This window comes from Malus sylvestris, chromosome 12 (genome assembly GCF_916048215.2).
Source record: "Malus sylvestris chromosome 12, drMalSylv7.2, whole genome shotgun sequence".
Lineage (NCBI taxonomy): Eukaryota > Viridiplantae > Streptophyta > Magnoliopsida > Rosales > Rosaceae > Malus > Malus sylvestris.
Genome location: NC_062271.1, coordinates 4,241,099 through 4,263,108, shown reverse-complemented (window position 1 = coordinate 4,263,108; position 22,010 = coordinate 4,241,099). Strand labels below are relative to the sequence as shown.

General features: G+C 37.0%; 2 protein-coding genes across 5 annotated transcripts; one reads left to right on the top strand and one right to left on the bottom strand.

Moving 5' to 3' along the window:
- Positions 1-309: 309 nt before the first annotated feature.
- On the top strand, positions 310-17,073 carry LOC126593140 (protein virilizer homolog). Of its 2 annotated transcripts, none has more exons than XM_050259045.1 (28): positions 310-544; positions 798-886; positions 2,966-3,089; positions 3,573-4,196; positions 4,339-4,707; positions 4,804-4,908; positions 5,055-5,237; positions 6,175-6,316; positions 6,455-6,588; positions 6,681-6,766; positions 6,843-6,891; positions 7,413-7,479; positions 7,579-8,057; positions 8,134-8,233; positions 8,642-8,769; positions 9,585-9,652; positions 9,731-9,947; positions 10,556-10,771; positions 10,924-11,079; positions 11,155-11,208; positions 11,299-11,513; positions 11,623-11,692; positions 12,223-12,491; positions 13,283-13,463; positions 13,563-14,906; positions 15,004-15,729; positions 16,038-16,109; positions 16,764-17,073. In XM_050259045.1, exons 1-28 carry the CDS (start codon positions 470-472, stop codon positions 16,782-16,784), a joined length of 6,363 nt encoding a protein of 2,120 aa, XP_050115002.1. In that variant the 5' UTR covers positions 310-469; the 3' UTR covers positions 16,785-17,073. The 2 variants fall into 2 exon arrangements, with proteins under 2 accessions (XP_050115002.1, XP_050115001.1); XM_050259044.1 differs by having other exon boundaries at positions 311-544; positions 6,407-6,588.
- A 1,814-nt stretch (positions 17,074-18,887) lies between these two features.
- Positions 18,888-21,318, bottom strand: LOC126593154 (uncharacterized). 3 transcript variants are annotated; one of them, XM_050259062.1, is made up of 3 exons: positions 21,098-21,318; positions 19,562-19,714; positions 18,888-19,428 (listed from the first exon to the last, which is right to left on the bottom strand). In XM_050259062.1, the coding sequence occupies exons 1-3, from the start codon at positions 21,276-21,278 to the stop codon at positions 19,400-19,402; spliced, it is 363 nt and encodes a 120-aa protein (XP_050115019.1). In that variant the 5' UTR covers positions 21,279-21,318; the 3' UTR covers positions 18,888-19,399. The 3 variants fall into 3 exon arrangements, with proteins under 3 accessions (XP_050115019.1, XP_050115018.1, XP_050115021.1); XM_050259061.1 differs by having other exon boundaries at positions 18,888-19,379; XM_050259064.1 differs by having other exon boundaries at positions 18,888-19,267.
- Between the last annotated feature and the right edge of the window lie 692 nt (positions 21,319-22,010).

Here is a 22,010-nt window from a genome sequence, read left to right as displayed (position 1 = left end):
TTGAGCATGGGTAGTGGAGCCTGTTGAGCAGCCCATATAGGCCCTTGAAATTTGATCCAACGGTTACAAATAGGGAGCCTATATAAAAGTTATAATAATTACAACCGTTGGATCAAATTTCAAGAGTCCAGATAGGCTGTTCAGCAGGCTCTAATCCTCATGCTCAGGAGGGGATCCGATTCCCATGAAGAAGTTAGTTTCTATTTAAATTAATTAATTAAACCCAAAACAATAATTAAAAAGTATTGAACAAAATTATTAATTAAAATAATTTTTTCAAGCCAAGACCTTTTTTCTCTCTCATTCATGTCGGTGACACATAACAAACCTGAAACCCCCTCCTTCCCTCCTCCTCACTTCAAAACCCCCACCTTTTGTTCCGGAGAAGAACCTCCAAAACCCTAGAAATTCAAATTCAACGACTCAAATTTCCATGTTTTCTTGATAAGACACTCGAAAATCACAGCGAATGGGTCGCCCCGAGCCTTGTGTGTTGTTCGCCCAGACCTTCGTCCACCCCCATCTCGATGAATACGTCGACGAGGTTTCTCTCTCTCTCTCTCTCTCTGCAATTTTTTGAATTTTCAATTGATCGCCATTCGGTTAATTTAATGCCTGTTTTGCAACTGATTTACGAATTTTTATTTTTTAGTTACTCTTACTTTCTATGGATTCTGTGTTGCCAATGCATTGATCGAACTACACCGTGTGTATAAATTTCTAAATTTGTTGAATTTATGCTTGGTTTTTACTATTAGTTAAATGTTACTCATTCGAAGCGGAATGTCGTTTTTTAGGTATTGTTTGCTGAGCCCATTGTCATCACTGCTTGCGAGTTCCTCGAACAGAACGTGTCGTTTGCTTCTCAGGCAGTATCACTTCTCGGGTAAGCGGCTTTATCGATTTCGGAATTGTTTCAGCCTTTACCTTTGTTTGTGAATTTTAGAATATTGTGATGGGATCTTTTAGATTAGGCCTGAACATGAACATGCTGGTCATTATATTCAGCATTCACATAAGCTTGTTACAAATACCGTATCTTAGATCCGGCCCAAGGCATATGTTTTCACATCTGACAAAATGTTTTTCTATCTTACGAATGCCATATCTTCTGCTGTAGAGTTTTGGTGGCATCTGCTATTTTGTCAGATGTGAAAGCATGCGTTTTGTTTGGGAATTCTGTTTGTCTTGATGTATCTCCCCTAGATATGAGTTGTTGCTGCGGATTACATATTTAGTGTTCTTCTAGAATTGTCGAAATTGGCGAGTTCTTTTAATTAATATTTCTATTTCTTATTAAAAGAGAAAATATAAAAACATTAGTGCAGTTGCTATTGCAAAGTTTACTAACTTAGTTAAAAGATTCAAAGTCAGAAATCTAGTGAGAGATTTTTTATGGGATAACCAAGGGGAAGGGATAAAACAGGAGTTATTTAGTGAAGGGGAATTCGTTTTAAGATCTAAGGAAAATGTGGTTTAGGTGTTGGAATCTTGATTAAGAGGAAAGCCCCTTGATTGTGGACAAGCAGTTAGCATTTTGTCACCTGAAGTAGGTATTGCCATGGTGCTAGGAGGTGGGGTTCCCATTTCGATGTGGTGTTCAGAGGCTCTTGAAACTCTTCTAGAAGCCTTTGAAGAAACATACAGGGAGTGAATTCCTTTTCTCAAAACCTTTGCTTTGAGATAGGATTAAATTTCTGAAGATAAATGGTGTGGGGATAGGTTGCTTATACTCACGATATGTCAATTGCCAATTTGTCACTCATCCTCTTACCTATTGGGTTGGAATTTAACTTCTAAAGGAGCCTAAATGTCTTTAAATTAACAAAGGCTTTCTTCCCTATTATCAATTTATCAAAATTCTTTGAATGAAAATGTTAACTTTTATTAGGCCTGGTTGATACGGGCTTTTCAATTAAAATTTCCTAAAACTTAAAAATCTTGTTTTAATTGGTTGATTGATGACATGTGTTTACCTATTCTCAATCCAACCCAACATAAATAATTTGGAATTCTAGGATACATAGTGAAGTACAAGTGCTTGTTTGGAGAATTACTCATGGGAGAGTTGAGACGTACAACAATGTTGACCACAGGAGGCCTGATATATCTCTTTCACTTTCATGGTCTTGTATGTGCAAACTTGAAGCAGTCATTTTTGTGGAGAATTGTTGTTGTGAAAACTTTTGGGGGGAAGTGTTGGGTATTGACATTTTTTTTACATTTGTATGGCTTGGAATGGCAAGAACTTTTGAATAAAAGATGGAGGAGGTGTCAGAATTTGGGGATAGATCAGAGAGTCAGGTTTTGAGCTTCTCTGTGGGCATTAGCTGCAGAGTTTTTAGAGATATCCCTTTGCTCTTCTGCATGCCTATTGGGGAGATACAGTTTATTGATTAGTTTTATTGAAGTTTTTTTTCCTGTGTTAGTAACATGTAGGAAGATTGAATGAAACTTTTGCATTAGATATCACTCTGTTTAGATGGTAGACTTCTTGTTCACCGCTTAACATTATGGCTATGTTTGGGTGAGGGACTGACGTAAAGTTAGTAAGGAATGGACTACAAAATGTTAGATAGAGGGGATTAGAAATGCACTTCATGAGCATTACAAAGGAATATGAGAGGGATTTGCAAATAACTACTTGTAAGGAGTCATTAACAAATCCCTCATACATGCTTGTGCCATGATTATGTAGTGCATCTCTAGTCCCTTTTGTAGTCTATTTCTTCCTCACTTAGCCTCCATGCATTGGAAATTGGAAGCCCCTCACCCATACTTAGCCTGTATTTGTTCTCTTTCTGAATTTCAAAAATAGGTTTCCATTCTTATACCAAAAATCAATAAAATTTTGGGCTTTTACCACTGAAATTTAGTTTGCCTGTTGTGCCAGATTATGCATGATAGATATTGCATTAGTATCAATGTCGTATCAATGTTTTGAAGTGCTAATTGTTGTTTACAGGGCTACTTCACCTCCTTCATTTGCTTTGGAGGTATTTGTTCAATGTGAAGGGGAGACAAGGTTCAGGCGCCTCTGTCAGCCTTTCCTATATTCTCCTTCTTCTTCAAATGTGCTAGAAGTAGAGGTAATTATCATATTTACACATGATTATGGTACATGCTGTATTTTGCAAATTTCTGCTCCTGTTTTTGAGTACCTTCCGATGGTGGACTGTCAATGTTGAGATGACGAGTATGTTCCAGTTTATAGATTTATTTGTTTTAGCTTTTTAAAATGTGTTTATTCCCTCCGTAAGTAATGATTTTAGGTCATCTTAAACTTCTTATGTGTAATCTACCTCTCTATGAGTAAATAAATTTCTAGACTAGCATTATACTAGAAAATCATAATTTAATGGGTGGACAAATGCACTTGGAGAAAAAAGAGTTGGGAACATTTTGGTTTCAGTTTGTTTTGTTCCTGTTCCCTTCTGCTTGTCCTAGCTATAGGTGAACCTATTGTTAATATTGATGAACAGTCTCCTTATGTATTGCTATAACACACATTTACAAGCATATTGCTGTTTCTTCTCTTGACTATTCTCACAGGAGTCATTGCTTATCTGCAGGCTGTTGTAACTAATCATCTCGTTGTAAGGGGCAGCTACCGCAGTCTGACCTTAGTCATATATGGAAACACGGCAGAAGATCTAGGGCAATTTAACATTGAAATTGATGATAGCTCGATAACTAATCTTGTTAGCTCTTCTGAGGGAAAGCTTGAAGACCTCCCTCTTGCTTTACATTCAACTAATCTGACAACTGGGGAATCCATATCAGCTCTTAATACTCTATCTCTACCTGTTGCGGCATCAGATATATCTGTTGAAGCTAAGCATTTATTACAACTGATGTTGAAGGTTTTTGAGTTGCCCAATCTAGGTGATGCATTGCATAAAGTTGTCGCTGCTGTAGTAACAGCTGCCACTTCTTATGTCACCTCCTCTTGGGGAAGATCCAATGAGTGTGAAGAGTTGCGCAATGTTCTTAGTGAGGCCAGAACAAAGGTTATGGAGCTCTATAAAGTCGTTAAACACGAATCAGGGAATGGCTTAGCTGAATCACATGAAGACAACGGGCTTTTTGAGTTTGAGGCTGAATTAGCAAATTCTAAACAGTTGGTGGATGTGTTAAGTCAGTACTTTCAGTTTAGTAGGGAGTTCTTGAGTGTTGTGCATCACCAACTTCCGCAGGTGATTAAATTACAATTTCTTTCATTTCTGTACTCCATATTTTCAAAATACAACAGACAAAGGCATGTGCTCTCTCTCTCTTTCTACCTGTGTGCCCACATTGAATGTGATCCATTTTTTAATGTTGTATCTTTGTTTTCAGAATACAAATGTCATGTTGGGGTTGAGTGTGGCTTTTCTTTTGTGCTCTGGAAGAGAGAGTTGCTTTCATTTTGTTAGTGGTGGGGGAATGGAGCAGCTTGTACATGCTTTTTGTTGTGACAAGCAGAATTCAACTGCCACTACATTACTACTACTTGGAGTTGTTGAGAAGGCTACTCAGCATTCTTTTGGGTGTGAAGGATTTTTAGGTTGGTGGCCACGTGAAGATGAAAACATCCCATCCGGTGTCAGTGATGGTTATAGTAGATTGTTAAATCTGTTATTGCAAAAACAGCGTCATGATATTGCTTCTTGTGCAACTTACGTCCTTCATCGGTTAAGATTTTATGAGGTTGCTTCAAGATTCGAGGTATACTTTCACTTTGGTGACACTGTTTGTGGTTTTACTTGTGTTTGTGCGACCTATATTTTAAGTGGTTTCTTATGGTAATTCTATTCTTTGCAGTGCGCAGCTTTATCGGTTTTGGGTGGTCTATCTACTGTTGGTAGAGTCACAAGTGGAACTCTGGACATGCTTATCTGTGCAAAGTCACAACTTAAAAAGCTGTTGGTCAGTTCAGTTATCATTTTGTTGCTTTTGTTTTCAGCTATGTGAATCCTTTGGATATATTTTTTCCACTTTAGATGTCACTGAAACTTGCATTGCAATTTTTTTATTCATACTTAATAATTACTTATTGACAAGTATTTATGCAGAAATTGATAAATTCACGTGGTCCAATTGAAGATCCTTCTCCAGTTGCCCAAGCAACCAAATCCTTGATTCTTGGTCAGATTGAAGGTTTGTTGTCAATCAAAGCATCCAATAACTTGATTGCTTCTTCAAATTGTTGTTTCTCAAATTCGGATATCGACATGCATTTGCTGGCTCTTCTCAAGGTAAATTTCCCTGTTTGCTCTTTCAGCTTCTTCCTAAAAAACTGAGCTATGGTTAATTTATATGGTTTATTTGTATAGTCTCTATGATGTATGGCCTATTACTGCTCCATATTTCACTATTATTCTAAATTACATACCTTTTTGTCAGTAATTTTAAAAGGGTGAAAGTCTAGGCTTGGGACTAACTTTGTTAGAATTGAAAACTAAACTTCCCAGAACATTGGCAGACCAAAATAGAGAGGTAGAAGTAGCATGTAGCAAGGAAACTAAGTATGTGATAGTAGGGATGCGGTGGAGAAATATAGTTTTGGATAGATCTGACTGACAGAGGATGGTCCATGTTAAAAAACCTGACTCCCCAAAGACTTGGTTGTTTATGTATTATATGTTAATGAACATAGGGGTAGAGTTAATATTTTATTAGCTCAACTCTATATCCAAATTGTTGCATCACCGTAATAATCACTTGGAAAGAGACTAAGAAATACCTTGCAGTACTTGGATCTAACGGAAGACTTGGCACAAAACCGAGCTCAGTGGCGTTCTAGGATTCATACAGCCGACCCCACATAGTGGGTTAAGACTTTGTTGTTGTTATTCAACTGCATGATCAAATTAAATCACTAAAATACCCTCAAGTTCGTTATCCAGAATCAACACAAATTAAACTCTCTAATCTGTTCATCCCTTAATCAGGTGAAGTTTTGTCCATAAAATTGTTTTTTTCCAACTTTCCTATCATTTTCCCATGTGTTCACACTCTCTTTATTCTGCATCACAGTTTAAATTTAGGTAGTTGTTCTTGTTTACTTTATGTATTGCAATTTATGTTGCAATTTGCAACTGATATTTTAACTTTTTCTTTGTTGCTCAATGTTCAAACAATATAACCATATTAGTTTTTGACTAAGCAATGTTTAAAATACCTTGGTAACAGGAGAGGGGATTTCTACCTCTATCAGTTGCAATATTGTCGTCATCCATATTGCGTTCAGAAGTCGGATGTGTGAGGGACATATTTGTGGATGTTGTGTCATCAATTGAGGCCATAATTCTCTCCCTTCTTTTTTGTCGCTCAGGTCTCTCTAATGCTCTCCTATTATCAACCTTCTTATATCTGTCAAATCCAGATCATGTTAATGACAATTATGACATGTTTTCTTACTCAGGCTTAATTTTTCTTCTGCACCACCCTGAACTTTCTGCAACAATAATAGGTGCACTAAGGGGTGCTGATGATGTGAATAAGGATGCGTGTCTTCCTCTTCGATATGCATTTATTTCATTATCCAAAGGATTCTTTTGTGCTCCACAGGATGTTGGAATGATTGTTGGGGTCCATTTGAGGGTGGTTAGACTTTTGGCCCCTGTTGATTTTAAAATCTCTGTTACAGACTTTCAGCTAAGAGCCTAAGATAGAAACTTTCTAATGCTTTGGTGCAGGTTAATGCTGTAGACCGTTTGCTTACTGCAGCACCTAACTCTGAAGAATTTTTATGGGTGTTGTGGGAACTGTGTGGTCTTGCAAGGTGGAACGAAATTCATCTTGTTGATTTTCAGTTGTTAATACATGGTCTTTAACCACTTTTCTGTTTTGATTTGCAGGTCTGACTGTGGACGTCAAGCATTATTGGCTCTGGGGTATTTTCCGGAGGTACTGATGAATTTGCTTTCTGAAACCATATAGTAATAATTATTGCACAAGTCTTCTTCCAACCAATTTAAACTAGCTTGATTTTAAAATACAACTTTTTTCATCTATATGGAACTTATCTTGGCTTTTGGAAATCATTCTTATATTAATGATTTACTAAATGGTAACTAATTTGCTAAGTTCTTATATTGAGTTCTAAATTTTTCATATTTCACATTATATTTTTGAAGTTTTGTTTTGTTTGATGGGTACAAACAGTTTGAACTTAGGCCTCATGTACAGGCCAAAGAGGGTTTACCAACTAACCTTAAGCAGTATTATGCAATTTTATTTTGGTATATAATTATTGTCACAAATGTAGATTTGTATGGTAGTTTTACAAGTTCCAAAATCTAACAATGTAGTATCTGTGGTATCTGAACAATAGTTCTGTATGTTGTTCTTGGTATTCCTATTGTTAGATTATTCTTTATAGATACATACTTCAGTTATTGACAAATGAGTGAATATCCATTTTGTAGGCTGTTAAAATTTTGATTGAAGCTTTACATTCTGCCAAGGAAACAGAGCCGCTTGCTAAAAATAATGGTTGTGCACTTGCCTTCATCTAAATCTGAAAGTTTGACAATTATGTGCTTTTTTAGTTATGTATTTAGTATTCACTCAGTTGATGTTCTGGATATTCAGGAGCCTCGCCGTTAAATATTGCCATATTTCACTCAGCTGCTGAGATTTTTGAAGTGATTGTTTCTGATTCCACTGCATCTTCTCTTGGATCTTGGATTGGACATGTTATGGAGCTCCATAGGGCTTTACATTCCTCTTCTCCTGGGTCAAATAGGAAAGATGCCCCCACACGGCTGTTGGAATGGATAGATGCTGGTGTAGTATATCATAAAAATGGGGCAACAAGTCTTATACGGTATGCTGCTATGTTGGCTTCTGGAGGAGATGCTCACTTGACTTCAAACATACCGCTGGGGGCAGATTTGGCAGATGTAGAGAATGCAATTGGAGATACATCTAGTGGTTCTGATGTGAATGTTATGGAAAATCTTGGAAAGTTTATATCTGACAAGACTTTTGATGGTGTTAATCTTCGTGACTCTTCTGTAGTACAGTTGACAACAGCATTTCGCATTTTAGCGTTCATTTCAGAGAACTCAGTATGTGATTTTCTACTTTTTTATTTACCGTTATAGTGAATTTTTTACGTTGCTCATGTTTATTTTGTTGATGTAGACTGTTGCTGCTACTTTGTATGATGAAGGTGTTATACCAATAATCTATGCAGTTCTGGTCAATTGTAGGTCTATGCTTGAGAGGTCCTCAAACAGTTATGGTATGTTGATTGGAAATAGTTGATTTGCATATATATTGTATAACCATTATAAGTGTTTCTTTGAAAAGTTTGCTACCAAACTTGTCCCATCAAAATCCAAATATTTCTACACTGTAAACTTAGGGGGAAGAGGTGATTTCAACATCACCTCAACTTTTGAGTGTCAAGAGTTCTCTGTACATTTATATGTCCTTGCTCTCTGTTCATTACGTTCTTTGCTGTCTGCAATTTGGCTTCCCCAACTTTTCTTCCTCTTGCTTATAAGTTTGTTGCAGTTACAGATTCCTCTCATTTCTTTTAGAACCTTCTCCTCAAATTAGACACTTCTTATTGTACAATATTCTGATATTTTAATAGGTCCATTTTGTTTGACTTGTGGAAATTTTGCTCTTATTTTGTCTTGAACAGACTACCTTGTTGATGAGGAGTGCAATACTACATCAGATTTATTGTCGGAACGTAATCATGAGCAGAGTTTAGTTGATCTTCTTATTCCTACAATTGTGTTGTTGATCAATTTGTTGCAGAAATTGCAGGTTTGCTACATTTTGTTCCTAGCTTCTATATGATTGATTTATGTATATGGGAAGTTTTGTTTGATTGAGAGAAGCAGCATTTCACATTGGAGCAAAGTTGTCTGTAAACGGTTACTATCCAATCTGGATGCTCACATCATTCATGTTAGAGATTCTAAAATGTTGGTAATCTCATTGGATAAAACAACCTTTTATCTAGGGCATAGGATAGATGTGTTGACATTAGCAGCTATGGTTTTGGTCATATTATATCATAGGATTGATTGGCTTTAAATCTAACTAAGTTTTGAGAAAATCATGACTAACAAACTGCCAGATGCTGAAATGTTGGTAATCTCACTAGATAAAAAAACCTTTTTATGTAGGGCATAGGATAGATGTGTTGACATTAGAAGCTATGGTTTTGGTCATGTTATGTCATTGGATTGATTGGCTATGAATCTATCTAAATGGAATTTTCCCTTCATACTACCCATGACTTGTAGAAAAGAGGGAAATCTTTTCCTTCTATGCAGGGCAGAGAATAGTTGTGTTTGGTTTTATCCATGAATATATCTCATTTTTGAGAAAGGATGCTTTCACTACCTCACGCTATAAACAAACTGTTAAATGGAAATTTCATTACATCCTACTGATTTGTAAATAGGAAATGCTTGATTGTTCCATCCTTCTGTTTTTAGATCTGGGAATTGCATGAACTTGCTGCTGCATTTTAATTTTCAGTTCATTTGGGACTTGCACACTGTTTGTATTTGTAAGATGTATGCTCTCACCGGTTGTAAGTTAAAATGTGGTCTTTTGACCGCTATCTGTAGGAAGTACAAGAGCAGCACAGAAATACCAAGTTATTGAATGCCCTTCTACGATTGCATAGAGAAGTAAGGTAACTGTGTCGTCCTCATTTTCCTCTTCCCTAGACGTGTTAGTTGTATTCATACATAATGAATTTATTCAATTGCAGTCCAAAATTAGCCGCATGTGCAGCAGACTTATCCTCTCCATATCCTGTTTCTGCACTTGGTTTTGGAGCTATCTGTCATCTTCTGGTGTCGGCACTTGCTTGTTGGCCGGTCTATGGTTGGACTCCTGGCGTTTTTCACTCCCTCCTTGCTAATGTTCAAGTTCCTTCTTTGCTGGCCTTGGGTCCAAAGGAAACATGTAGTTTGCTTTGTCTTCTGGTATGCATTTCTTCTCTTGTTCCTTTCTTTTGTTTTTGGGAATATAATGTAGAACAGTCATTGTAAGTGATTTAGTGAAAGATTAAAGAGACGTTTCATAAGGAGCTTCACTTAGAGCTGTCTGAGACTTTCCTAGTAGCAGGATCATTAAAAACAGCAGTGGTTTAGCATGCCTAGTCCATTTTAGTTATTCATAGTGAACTTAACAACCCTCGTGTATCTGTAACTAGTGGTGCTTACTCCATTCCCGGTTTCTGTTTATTGTGCGCTTGCTGTACCAAAGAGAGTGAATACATACAGCATCATGTTATACTGATTATTCACTTTGTAAATTTCGGAGTGATTCTTTTCTTGGCCGGTAACTTGGACTGTATTCAATGCTTTTGGTTTAAACTGCTTGTCTAAATTGTTATTTTGATATAATCAACGATCATTGACCACGTCTAGTTTCTTTTCTGATACTTTGTTTATTGAGTTGGTAAATGTGGCATACTTTGCCTAAACCATCAGTTATGTTATAATTTCCACCTTTGTGGGCTGCTAAACAATGTATGACACATGTTTTAACATGTTTTCTCTTGTGTTTTCTTCCTTTCTGGGAATGCAAGAATGATTTATTTCCTGATGAAGGGGTCTGGCTCTGGAAAAATGGGATGCCCTTGTTGAGTGCCCTTAGAAAGTTGTCTGTTGGGACTGTTTTGGGTCCTCAGAAGGAGAGACAGGTCAATTGGTATTTGCATCATGTGCACCTGGAGAAGATGCTCAGCCAATTGACGCCACATCTTGACAAAGTTGCCCAGATTATTCAACATTATGCTATCTCCGTATGTGATTTCTTTCAGTGAAGTTACCTGTTATTTTACTTTTTGTTTTCTTTCTCGTACCTCTGAGAGAAAAGAGTAGGCAGTGGACCCACTATTAATGAATACTCGCAGCTTTTGTCATCTTGCACGACTAATGAGATCACTTTAAACAGGCACTGGTGGTCATTCAAGACATGCTTCGAGTCTTTATTATTCGTATTGCTTGCCTAAGAGCTCAAAGTTTTCCCATACTTTTACGACCCATATTCTCATGGATTCGTGATCATGCGTATGATACATCTTCGCCATCAGATACAGATGCTTATAAGGCAAGTTTCTTGCCACTGTTAAAAATTAATAGTTTGTGTATTTTTGTATATTTAAGTATCCTCTTCTCTTTCCAGGTTTATAGATATATTGATTTCATTGCTAGCTTATTGGAGCATCCACGTGCCAAGGTTTGCATTTTAATTTCTGATTTATTTTGTTCCCTTCCTTTTGACTATCAAAGAAGCATTGGATTTTTAATTTCGGTTTTCCTTTTGCAGTCACTATTATTGAAGGAGGGTGCATTTAAGTTGCTAATCAGAGTGTTGGATAGTTGTTTAGTTGCCACTGAGACAGAAGGAATAGAGAATCTTGATGGTAGAAGTTCAGCTACATTTGGATTCGGTTTGCTCAATTGGTGCCTCCCTGTATTCAAGTCCTTCTCATTGATTTTCATTCCTCAAGCATCTCCACACCATGCTGGGGGAAATGATTTGTAAGTAGATAATATACATATACATATATATGTTAATGTTATTTCTTTTCTTTTTAATTGGATGATACAATTTGAATTTGTGTATGCTAAACTACTTCTGGTTTAATAGGCACGAATTTGAAAAGTTGAGTACTGAAGATTGCAAAATCTTTTTAAAGTATTTCCTCAGGTTTTGTCAGGTAACTCTTTCCTTCCTCTGTACCTGAAGTTGGACTAGTGTATGTTGGTCAATGGGATATTTTTCCAGTAGCTAGTTTTTGTTGTTTACTGTCTCGCTGCCCAATGGATCTGAAAGAGTAAATAAGAATTGCGCTTGAACACAAAATAAGCAAAACTTGGTATTCTGAAGACATTTGGGAAAATTGAGTATTAAAGATGATAATGATAATAATTTTCTGGGACTTCCTTCTAATGATTTTGAGCTGTTATGGAATTATTAATATGACAAGCGACTATATCAACTTCACATTGTAAAATGTTGACTCAGATTACTAATATCTAGATGAGGAAAGAATTCTTTAGTTATATATATTTTTTTGCAAGAAAGTAATTGGGGAGAGATTGAGAAGTATAAAGCACCATGGACGGTCCATCAGAATCAGACAACTAAGATATAACCATACTATTCAAAAACTGTACCAAATGGAAGAAACCAGTAAAAGATTTGGCTCTTCTTATTTGATTTGTTGAGAGTATCCTTCCTTTCCAGGTTCTACCAGTTGGAAAAGAATTACTTGCCTGTCTTACTGCTTTTAAAGAACTGGGTGCTTGCAGTGAAGGTCAAAAAGCTTTAGCAGCCACTTTATATCCTGCCCTCTCTGTTGAGGACCATGAATGGAGAAAGAGTCCCCCATTGTTAAGTTGCTGTAAAAACTTGTTAAGATCAGTTTACTCTAAAGATGGGTTGTCAAGTTATGGAATTGAGGCCGTCAATGCATTGTCTGTGGGATCTTTCCGCTTCTGCCTTGATGGGGAAAGGTGACTACTCTTACCTTATCGGCTATTTTACCAAATCATAATTTTAGGGTAGACTTGTTAATTGTTGTATGTTTTGAGTTGTTTAACATTGTCAATTTGTTTGCCTAAAAACCATCTAGGTTTCATGGCATTGTGTCCTTGAACTATGTTCTTTTTTTCCTTCTACTTCTTTCATTTAGTTGTTTCACATACTTGGCAAACTTCAGAGCTATAAAAGATGACTGTCCCTTAAAGTTAAAGTGTTTTTTTGTTTGTTTTTTTTTTCATATGTAGGGAGTTTGTTGCTCACTGAGGCTAAGATGGTGCCATATAATTAATTTTGCCATATAATTAATTTTTCCAATGGGCCTTTTGTAATGCGACGCACATTGGCTAGAATTAGAAGTACTGGGATATCCTCAAACAGATTTTGAAATGCTTGCAAGTCAATTTTGAGTATAGTGATTTTGGCATTAGTTGCGAAATATGTATACTTTAGGATTCATTAAAATGTTATTTCCTAAGTAAACTTTAGCTTTTTTAGAACCATTATATTAGTATTCTATTTCCTGATCACCTGAAGTAACTTTGCATTACAATTGTATGACCTTACTTGAACAGGGTTTGTGCTACAGGTTGTACCTTTCTGTCCTTGAGTTCTGAAGTAATTTGGGGCGTCTCTATGCACATGTGTTATAATATATATATTGGCTTTGGTTTCTTCTGTTCAGTATCTGCATTCTTTTAAGCTTTGGAATGGAATTTGTAATATCCATGTCACTGGTTAGACTTATTGCTTGGTTCTTTGTTAGATTGAATCCAGACATGGTTGTTGCGGTGAGACTCCTGTTCGGAGTGTCTGATGATGATATAGCTGAAGCAGATGGTGTGCCTGATGAAAACTTGAGCTATATTCATGAATTGACCTCTCAATTGAAGACCATGGAGGCTGATCATATTGCCGGCTCTGATACTCAAACCCTTCTGTATCAGGTATAACTGGTTTTGATTTCTTCTTTCATGGGATTCTTTGTAATCTCCAAAATTGTTTGCATAATATTAATATCTGACATCATCTTCATCAATGCACAGGTTTTAGAATCTGCGAAATCATTAACATTGCTATTGCAAAAACCTAGTTCGTCATTAAAGGTGGATGATGTCTTTTCTGTTGATTCTGTACCTCTGTCACCAAATATTCTAGTTTCTTTAAATACCCATATAATGCCAGATGGTGGTGCTGAAATGGATTGTGATTATCTTTACCAAGGATCACTTGGAGACAAGTTTCACTGGGAGTGTCCTGATAAATCATCAGAATCAAATCTTAAAAGGAAACAGCTGCCATCACTTGATGGCCCAAATAGGCGTGCGAGAGGAGAAAACTCCCCAGCTGAAGCTGCAAATCAAAATGTGTTTTCACGAGGACTGGGTTCAACTACTGCATCATCGGGTCCTACTCGTAGGGATACCTTTCGGCAGCGCAAACCAAATACCAGCAGGCCTCCTTCCATGCATGTTGATGACTATGTTGCAAGAGAAAGAAATGATGGTGTTTCTACTTCTAATGTAATAGCAGTCCAGCGGGTGGGATCTACTGGTGGGCGACCTCCGTCAATTCATGTAGATGAATTTATGGCCAGGCAAAGGGAACGCCAGAATCTAGCGTCGCCGGTTGTTGCAGATGCGGCTGTACCGGTGAAGAGTTCAACTCCTGTGAATGACACAGCTACAGAGAAGTTCAACAAGCCTAAACAATTGAAAGCAGATCTTGATGATGATCTTCAGGGCATTGACATAGTATTTGACGGTGAGGAGTCTGAACCTGATGACAAACTGCCCTTTCCTCAGCCGGATGATCACCTGCAACAGCCTGCTCCTGTCATTGTTGAGCAGAATTCTCCCCACTCTATTGTTGAAGAGACAGAGAGTGACTTGGCGACTCCAGTAGCATCTAACATGGATGAGAACACACAAAGCGAATTTTCTTCTAGGATGTCAGTATCACGTCCTGAAATTCCATTGACTCGTGAACCCAGTGTTTCTTCAGATAAAAAGTACTTTGAGCATTCTGACGACTCGAAGACTGCTATACTACACAAGGCTTCTAGTGGTTTTGACTCTGCAACAACAGCAAATAGTCCTAGATTCCCTGTTTTTGCTTATAATAACTCTGCAGCATCTTCCATACAGATACCAGTTGATTCTAGGATGACTCCACAAAATTTCTTTCCAAAGAATAGTCCGCAACATGCTGGCAATGTGCCTCCAGGATTTTATGACCAGAGATTTCTTCCAAATCAACCTCCTTTACCTCCCATGCCACCTCCCTCAACAGCTGTGATATCGCAGACTTCTGATTCTGTTCCAAGTCAATCATCCCCTTTTATGAACTCTATGACTGATGTACAGCAGTCACTTCCGACACCCTTTCAGGTAAGTTCTGTAGACATTTTTCTTCACCTGTCTCGTGTAGCTGTCTCTTGCTGGTTTATATGCATTTATGTAACCTCTTTGCTGTGCTTCATTGCAGATTCGCTCAGATTATCTTTCTCCCTTCAATAATGGTTCCACATCTTCAAGAAATTTCATCTCTTCTCCTAGTGGGGCTGTCAGACCACCTCCACCACTTCCTCCTACACCACCTCCTTTTTCCTCTAGTCCATATAACTTAACGCCCAATAGAACTATTACACAGTCTTCAGTATATAATCAGACAAGTGTGGGAACAACTGAACTTCTTCATAGCTCTACTACACCTTCAGGGGCCAGAGTAAATACCTACTCGCCATCTCCGCACATGGTTTTCCGACCTGGTTCTAATTCTATGAGTCCTTATGGAAGCATCCCAACTCAGCTGCAAGGCGACAATGCAACTGTTTTGCAGAATCTCTCTATCGCTCAGTCTTCCATTCAGGCAATTCATTCCCTTGCTCAGTTGCAGCCGCTGCAGCCACCACAGGTTCCACGCCCTCCACAACCACCTCAGCATCTTAGGCCACCTATGCAAGCTTCACAACAGTTGGAGCAAGGTGTATCTATGCAGAACCAAGTTCAAATGCATTCACTACAGATTCTGCAACAGCCACATGTTTCACCTATGCATGCTTACTATCAATCCCAACAGCATGTACAGCAGCAACAGCAAGTTGACCATTCTCAACAGCAGGCAATGCATCAATCAGGGGATGGTACATCCCAGCAACAAGATCCAGCAATGTCGTTACATGAATACTTCAAGTCTCCAGAAGCTATTCAGGTATTTGTTACGTAGGATACTTGCAGAGCGAAAAAACCTTTTCATGAGTTCTGGATTTCCCTTCAATTTTGGAGACCATTTGGTGCCGTCTTAGGGGAAAAAATGCATCTGTGAAGAACTTCAGTTTTAGAGCTTTCTTCAAATAGACTTTTTAAAATGAAAACAAAAAACAAAAAAACTTTTGTGAAAGATGTTTCTGGAGATGCTCTTTCATATGGACCCTTGCACTTTCTGCCTAAAGCTTTTAGATGTGTTTGACCGATTTGACCTTTGCTCTCTTGTAATTATTTGTTTTCCTTCTATGACAGTCTTTATTGAGTGACCGAGATAAACTTTGTCAGCTTTTGGAGCAGCATCCAAAGTTAATGCAGATGCTTGAGGTATTTTCTTTTGTCTTGGGCTCCTATATCAGCCTGCTAGTTCGTGTTACCTCTTATTAATGGTGTTGCTTTTCTTAATCTTGAATGATGGGGAATACATAATGAACACCAAATGTGTAGGGTTTTAGATATAAATGAGGCTAAAACAGTTAAAAAAAAAAAAAAAAAAAAAGAACGCATGTGAAATGACTATAAATGGTTTTGAATGAACCACAAGGAATCTTTGTTATCAAGTGTTTTTAAAGTTCTATTCTTTTAATTTCAGTTTTGGTTAGTATGGACCGTAATAATCTGATAATATACAACAAAGTGCCCAGGCTTGAATTCTCTCCTCCCATATAGGTCCTTAGTTGACAATTGACGTGCGTATTACTTGATGGCTTAAAGCTTCTTTCCACTGGATTTGTTTGGAAATTTCTTTTTATGGCTTAAACATGACGTCTTGTCTTTGTTTGCCCTGAACATGTCTTTCTAAATTTTAATAACCGAGTTGAGTCTCTTCCTCGTATGGCTTTTGGTTTACTTTATTTGTTCTCTCCTTGTATGTTTCTGCCTGGAGAGGGGCATATTTCTTGTTTGTCCTCGTTGCAAGGTGACCTTGGATGCTATGCCGTTCTAACGTTCTAGATTTGTTTGGTTCTTGTGAATTAACAGGAGAAGTTGGGCCAGATATAACGGAAGGACCAAGAATCGGACGAGTTTCTCAGGCTTCCTTTTAGGATATACTCGGAGCTATCAAGTGATGATCGAAGTCTTGCAACCCCAAAGCATCTAGGAGGTTAACCTTTGATCAATCATTTATTTTTTTGGTCACCTGAAATTTTGTATCGCTAATGTACTATAAAACTGTACATTATATTTTTCCCACCTTGATAATGTAATTCAATCCTATAAGGAAAGGTGTCATATTAGTGTAATTCCTGCCTGGTTTAATTAGCTGCAATTCAAACGCGTTTAATCGGTAGCTCGAATGTGCATTTATGACCTCATCAAAACTTTTCACAAGGTTTTGTGCTCGAATTTTGTATACTCGGGTTGAGTTCTTCCAAGGTTGGCCAATTTGTTGGGTATTCAATTATACCTATTGCGTGTGACACACCCCGATCCGAAATGCCTACTTGGACTTCGAATCGAGCTGTGTTGGCCGATACTTGGAAGGTGACGAAATCATAAAGTGTAGTGCAGTGAAAAAATGAGGATAAATTTAAACCTAAAAATGCTTAAATATAAGAGTGCGCTGTGAGCGGGAATGAACTCATTTCACATGTGATGTCAGAACATAAGTAAAGTAGAGTAGGGTGGATTGAGAATCATACTATCGAAGGTAATCTTTAATACAAAGATTTGCCACGAATCATTGTTGATAAGAACGCTCAGCTATTAAAACCTGGAGGGGTGAAAAATAAGGGTGAGTGGGCCTGAAAATAAAGTTTTATAAAAACCTTTATGAAAACATTATAACCCTTCATTGTAAAACAAGTATAGTTTTCAAAATATAGTTACTACGTATGGTATAAAAAAATATTTACCGTAACATGCAAAGTCTCAAGAATTCATTACGGCACAATATCTTGTAACTAAGGGTAGGAGATCCAAAATCACAAAATCTCAACAATAATATAAGTAAAATCAGGTGCTCAACAATCTATGCTAGCACACAAGTCGAAGTCACCTAATGCGACCTGTACGACTGAACTGATGCTAATCAATCTATGCTAGCACACGAGTCGAAGTTGCCTAATGCAACCTGTACGACATGATTGGGTGTAATAATAATATACGCTCTAGTGCTATAATCACGTGAAGACTGGCACTATTCGCGGTCACCTACGAGTCGGAGTTGCCTAATGCAACCTGTACGACAAGACTAACACCTACTTGGATCCAAGGCGAGCGTGCGGTGCGGATGTGAACATACATGTGAAAGATTGGCCTTGGCCCTGGGCGAGCACTAACACCAGGTGCAGGATATAATCATGCCACATCAATTCAACAATTCTAGTTATTATAATACTATTCATGACCATAAATATAATTAAGGCATCCCCTTAATAATAAGTTTACCCATGCATCCCGGAGGATTATTTCGTCATTTCCCAACAATGAGGCATTTCTTATAACGTTAATATAATCATGGCAATCACAGAGAGAATTTATTTATAAATGTATATATGGAAACTAACCAATATATATATATATATATAAAGTAAAAAGACCCACTCACCTGAAGTTCGCGCTACAACTCTCTAGCACGAATATTGAGGCGTCACAAACGATTGTCGCCTAGAACAAATATCAAATCACGTTTCAGAATTCTTATCGATAGAACACGTAACTTACATAAAACACATCTCTAAGGATGTTCTAGAATGATTTGAAACCCATTGACCAAAAGTTAACCATCGGTCAAAGGTCGACAGTAGGGTCCACAGTCCTACGTAACTCAATCTGAAAGATTCGCACCTCGAATTTCCGATCCGTAACTTCCCAAGAGTTTCAATAAGCTTCTAAAACAACATCATTAAGTTTCGGAATGATCCAACGGTCGGATCTCGACCAATCGTTAAAATTAAGTGGTGGCCGACGTTTTATTTTACGAACTTATAAATCCAATTCGGGAAGATCTGTATGTCGGATTCCCGATCTGTAAGTTCCTAATGTCCTCAAATATTACGTACTATAACGTATTAAAGTTTAGTGACGATCCAACGATCGGATCGTCGATTCATTTAATGTCCAAGTGACGGTCTCTATCAAAACTATAGTCTTACAATGAGATTTCGTCAATCGAACGTCACATATGGAATTAGGGTATCCAAATTAGTCTAGGAAGGGCAGGTAGGGTCGCAGCCCACGCACCGCCTAGGCTCATCAGAAAATTCAACTATTTCAAAAAATTCTCAAATTTTACAGGAATGAAGATCTCAACGAGTAGATCAAGTTTTATACATGTGGCCAAGTCCAATTCGGCCGAGAAACGTCAAAATTTTCCCATGAACGGTCGGAACCCTAGTTTTGGGTGTGCTTTGATTCGATTTCCATGTGAGCTTTGACTCTTCTACCACGGCTTGGGCTTTGTTCCAGACCTCAAGAGAAGTGTTTTGGTGGTGGAGATTGACGTGATTGCCTTCAGAAATGGCCGATCGCTGGCATTAGACCTGACATTCATGTTGTGTTTTCATTGTTCATGTCATTTTCGTGTCATACTCGATATCTTAACGGGTCGTGTCGTGTAACACCCGTTAAAATAAACGGGTAAAATAACCCGACCTGAAATTGATCCGATAATATTAACATGTAATATGACCAGACCTATTACCTGTTAAGGAAAATATATTTTAAACCAATAAATAATCAAATGAAAAACATAATACTAAATAAGTATATACATACCATATTGTCACATCCAAAACATAAAAACACATTTTTCTTTAAAGTATATTTTCACTTACCTAAATTGATTGCTCTAGCCTTTTTCTTTGCAAGACTCGTATTTGTATTGTCTATACTTTCGCTTCCAAAATCTCGTTCTGTTCCCATTATAATCTCCATGGACTCCTCATCACTAAGGTTTACTGAATCTGAATCTCTAGCATCCATTGCTTCTGAAACAAAATGGGTATAAATTAATTAATAGCTTTTTAAACAGGTAGGATTCTAGGAACATCCGAACTCAATCCAATTTATAGAAGCATGAACGAACAATAACACACACCAATAATGGATATTACTAAGCAATGAAGTGACTAATTAAACATGCCTAGTATAGACATTATTTTAGTACAACTTACAATTCAAATAACAACACTGATATAAGACAATGGTAATTTAAAAGAAATTGGCTGAAGAGTTGAGTAAGGTAGATCCACCCATAACCCAACCTCCAGGAAAAGTTAAGTGTTCAATTTCATGATGCATAGATCCACCCATCACTCTCTAATATATATAAACTAATAATTGTATCAAAGAATCGTCACCAACGACGTAAATTTGTTACAATGGTTTAAAATAGAAATGTCATACTCAAAACACTTAATAGTTATATAAAAGCTTTGACATTACTATACATATATGCAATATGAGTAATCAGTACTAAGTACTCTAACATATGCTTCGTTCCACACACACACACACACACACACACACATATATATATATATATATATGTATGTATATCATGTCAGTGGAGAGTATAAGCATGCTAAAAGTATAAACACTGATTACCAACATGCTTCTTTAACAATACACATATATCCATACATATATATGCAGTAGAAAAGGTACTTAATAAGCATATCAGTCTTTTGCATTCGACCAACAACTTCTACATATAATAGATCAAAGCAAGTATCTGCATAAAAATGGCCCTGACTAATATATAATGGACAAATCGACTCCACTTGATCAATCCATATCATACAAAACATGCGTTTCAGCTTTTATACCAAACTAGGGTTTAGGTCTCTGCATGTAAAACTAGTTATTGTATCAAATAAGTATTTGCATAGAAAAGCTTGCAGAGACATTTGCATATAAAACTAGGTTTCCCTAACAGCATTCATAGAAATAACCATGGAAACAAGTTCTGGGAATAATGACCAGAGCCTTAAAAGCTGCAGGTCAATAGGATTTGGAATCATAAACCCACATGTTCTTCAGTAACCCCGATCTCCCTTTTCGTATCCTCTCTAATCGAACTCTCTCTAGACCTTTTTCTTTCTCTCCAATTCGACAGGATATATAAATATGCATCCCCATCCTAGGCTTCCCAAAATCCATATCCTCATCCTTTTTTAACCTCTAAATTCCCTTCCACAATGAATCTAAATCAACACCATCTTGCAATTCTAAGTACAGTAAAACTTTGTTCTTGCGGAGATCGATTAAAGCAGTAACATAACTTAAAATGAAAAAACAATAACTGAACTTATTTAGGAAATAGCCAAAATCTTACATATAAATAGCCAAATTAAGATGCAAAATCGAACCTGGAGTGGAATTTGGAGAATAGAGATGCAGAGATGCAGAGATGTAGAGACGACCAGAGATGACAAGGATGATTCCGTCCACTGCACGAGGGAGGAGAAAAGAGAGACTGAGAAAGGCTACCGGAAGAACTAAACATACGACGGGAGAGAAGGGCCAGGAAAAAACAGACGGCGGGATCATGAGAGAGGGTTACAGGAGTGGGAGAGAGAAAGGGATTAGGGCTTTTGTTTTGATCAAATGGTAAAATTGAAAAATATTGGAATAGAGAAGGGGTTTTTTCGTCCAAAAAAGTTCTAATAATGTAAGTGAAATAGAATCCAACGGTACATATTTACTTTCATTTATCTTACAGCTGTTATTTAAGTAAAGTCTTTAATAGTTTTTTAATTAATGTAGAAGTGTAAAAAAATATAGAAAAAAATATATAAACGCTTGTAATGATAAGCTTTACAACTTTCATGAAGAGCTTAACTTTGAAATTCACCACTATAATCATATAAATCATAGATCAAAATTTAACCGTTGATTGTTGTTTACATTTACGCTTCATTGTTCTCATCAAATTTTGTCTTTTTAGATTTTGTTTTTTAAATACATGATCTATTAGAGGATGCATGAAGATAAATAGTTTGGATCGTTAATAGTATATTAAGAGTTTTACGGTTAGTGAAAATATTGATATCGAAATGTGATATCAAAAGTCTGAATTGTTCATCTTCTTACATCCACTAGATGATCATGTTTTCAAAAAAAAGAAAATTTAAAAAATGATCAGTAAGAAGAATAAAGTGTAAATGACAATCGACGGTTAAATATAAATTTAAGGTTTATGGATTATAGTGTTGGATTTCGAAGCTGACCCCTTCATGAAAGTTGTAAAGCTTGTTACTATGAGTGGTTGAATATTTTTTT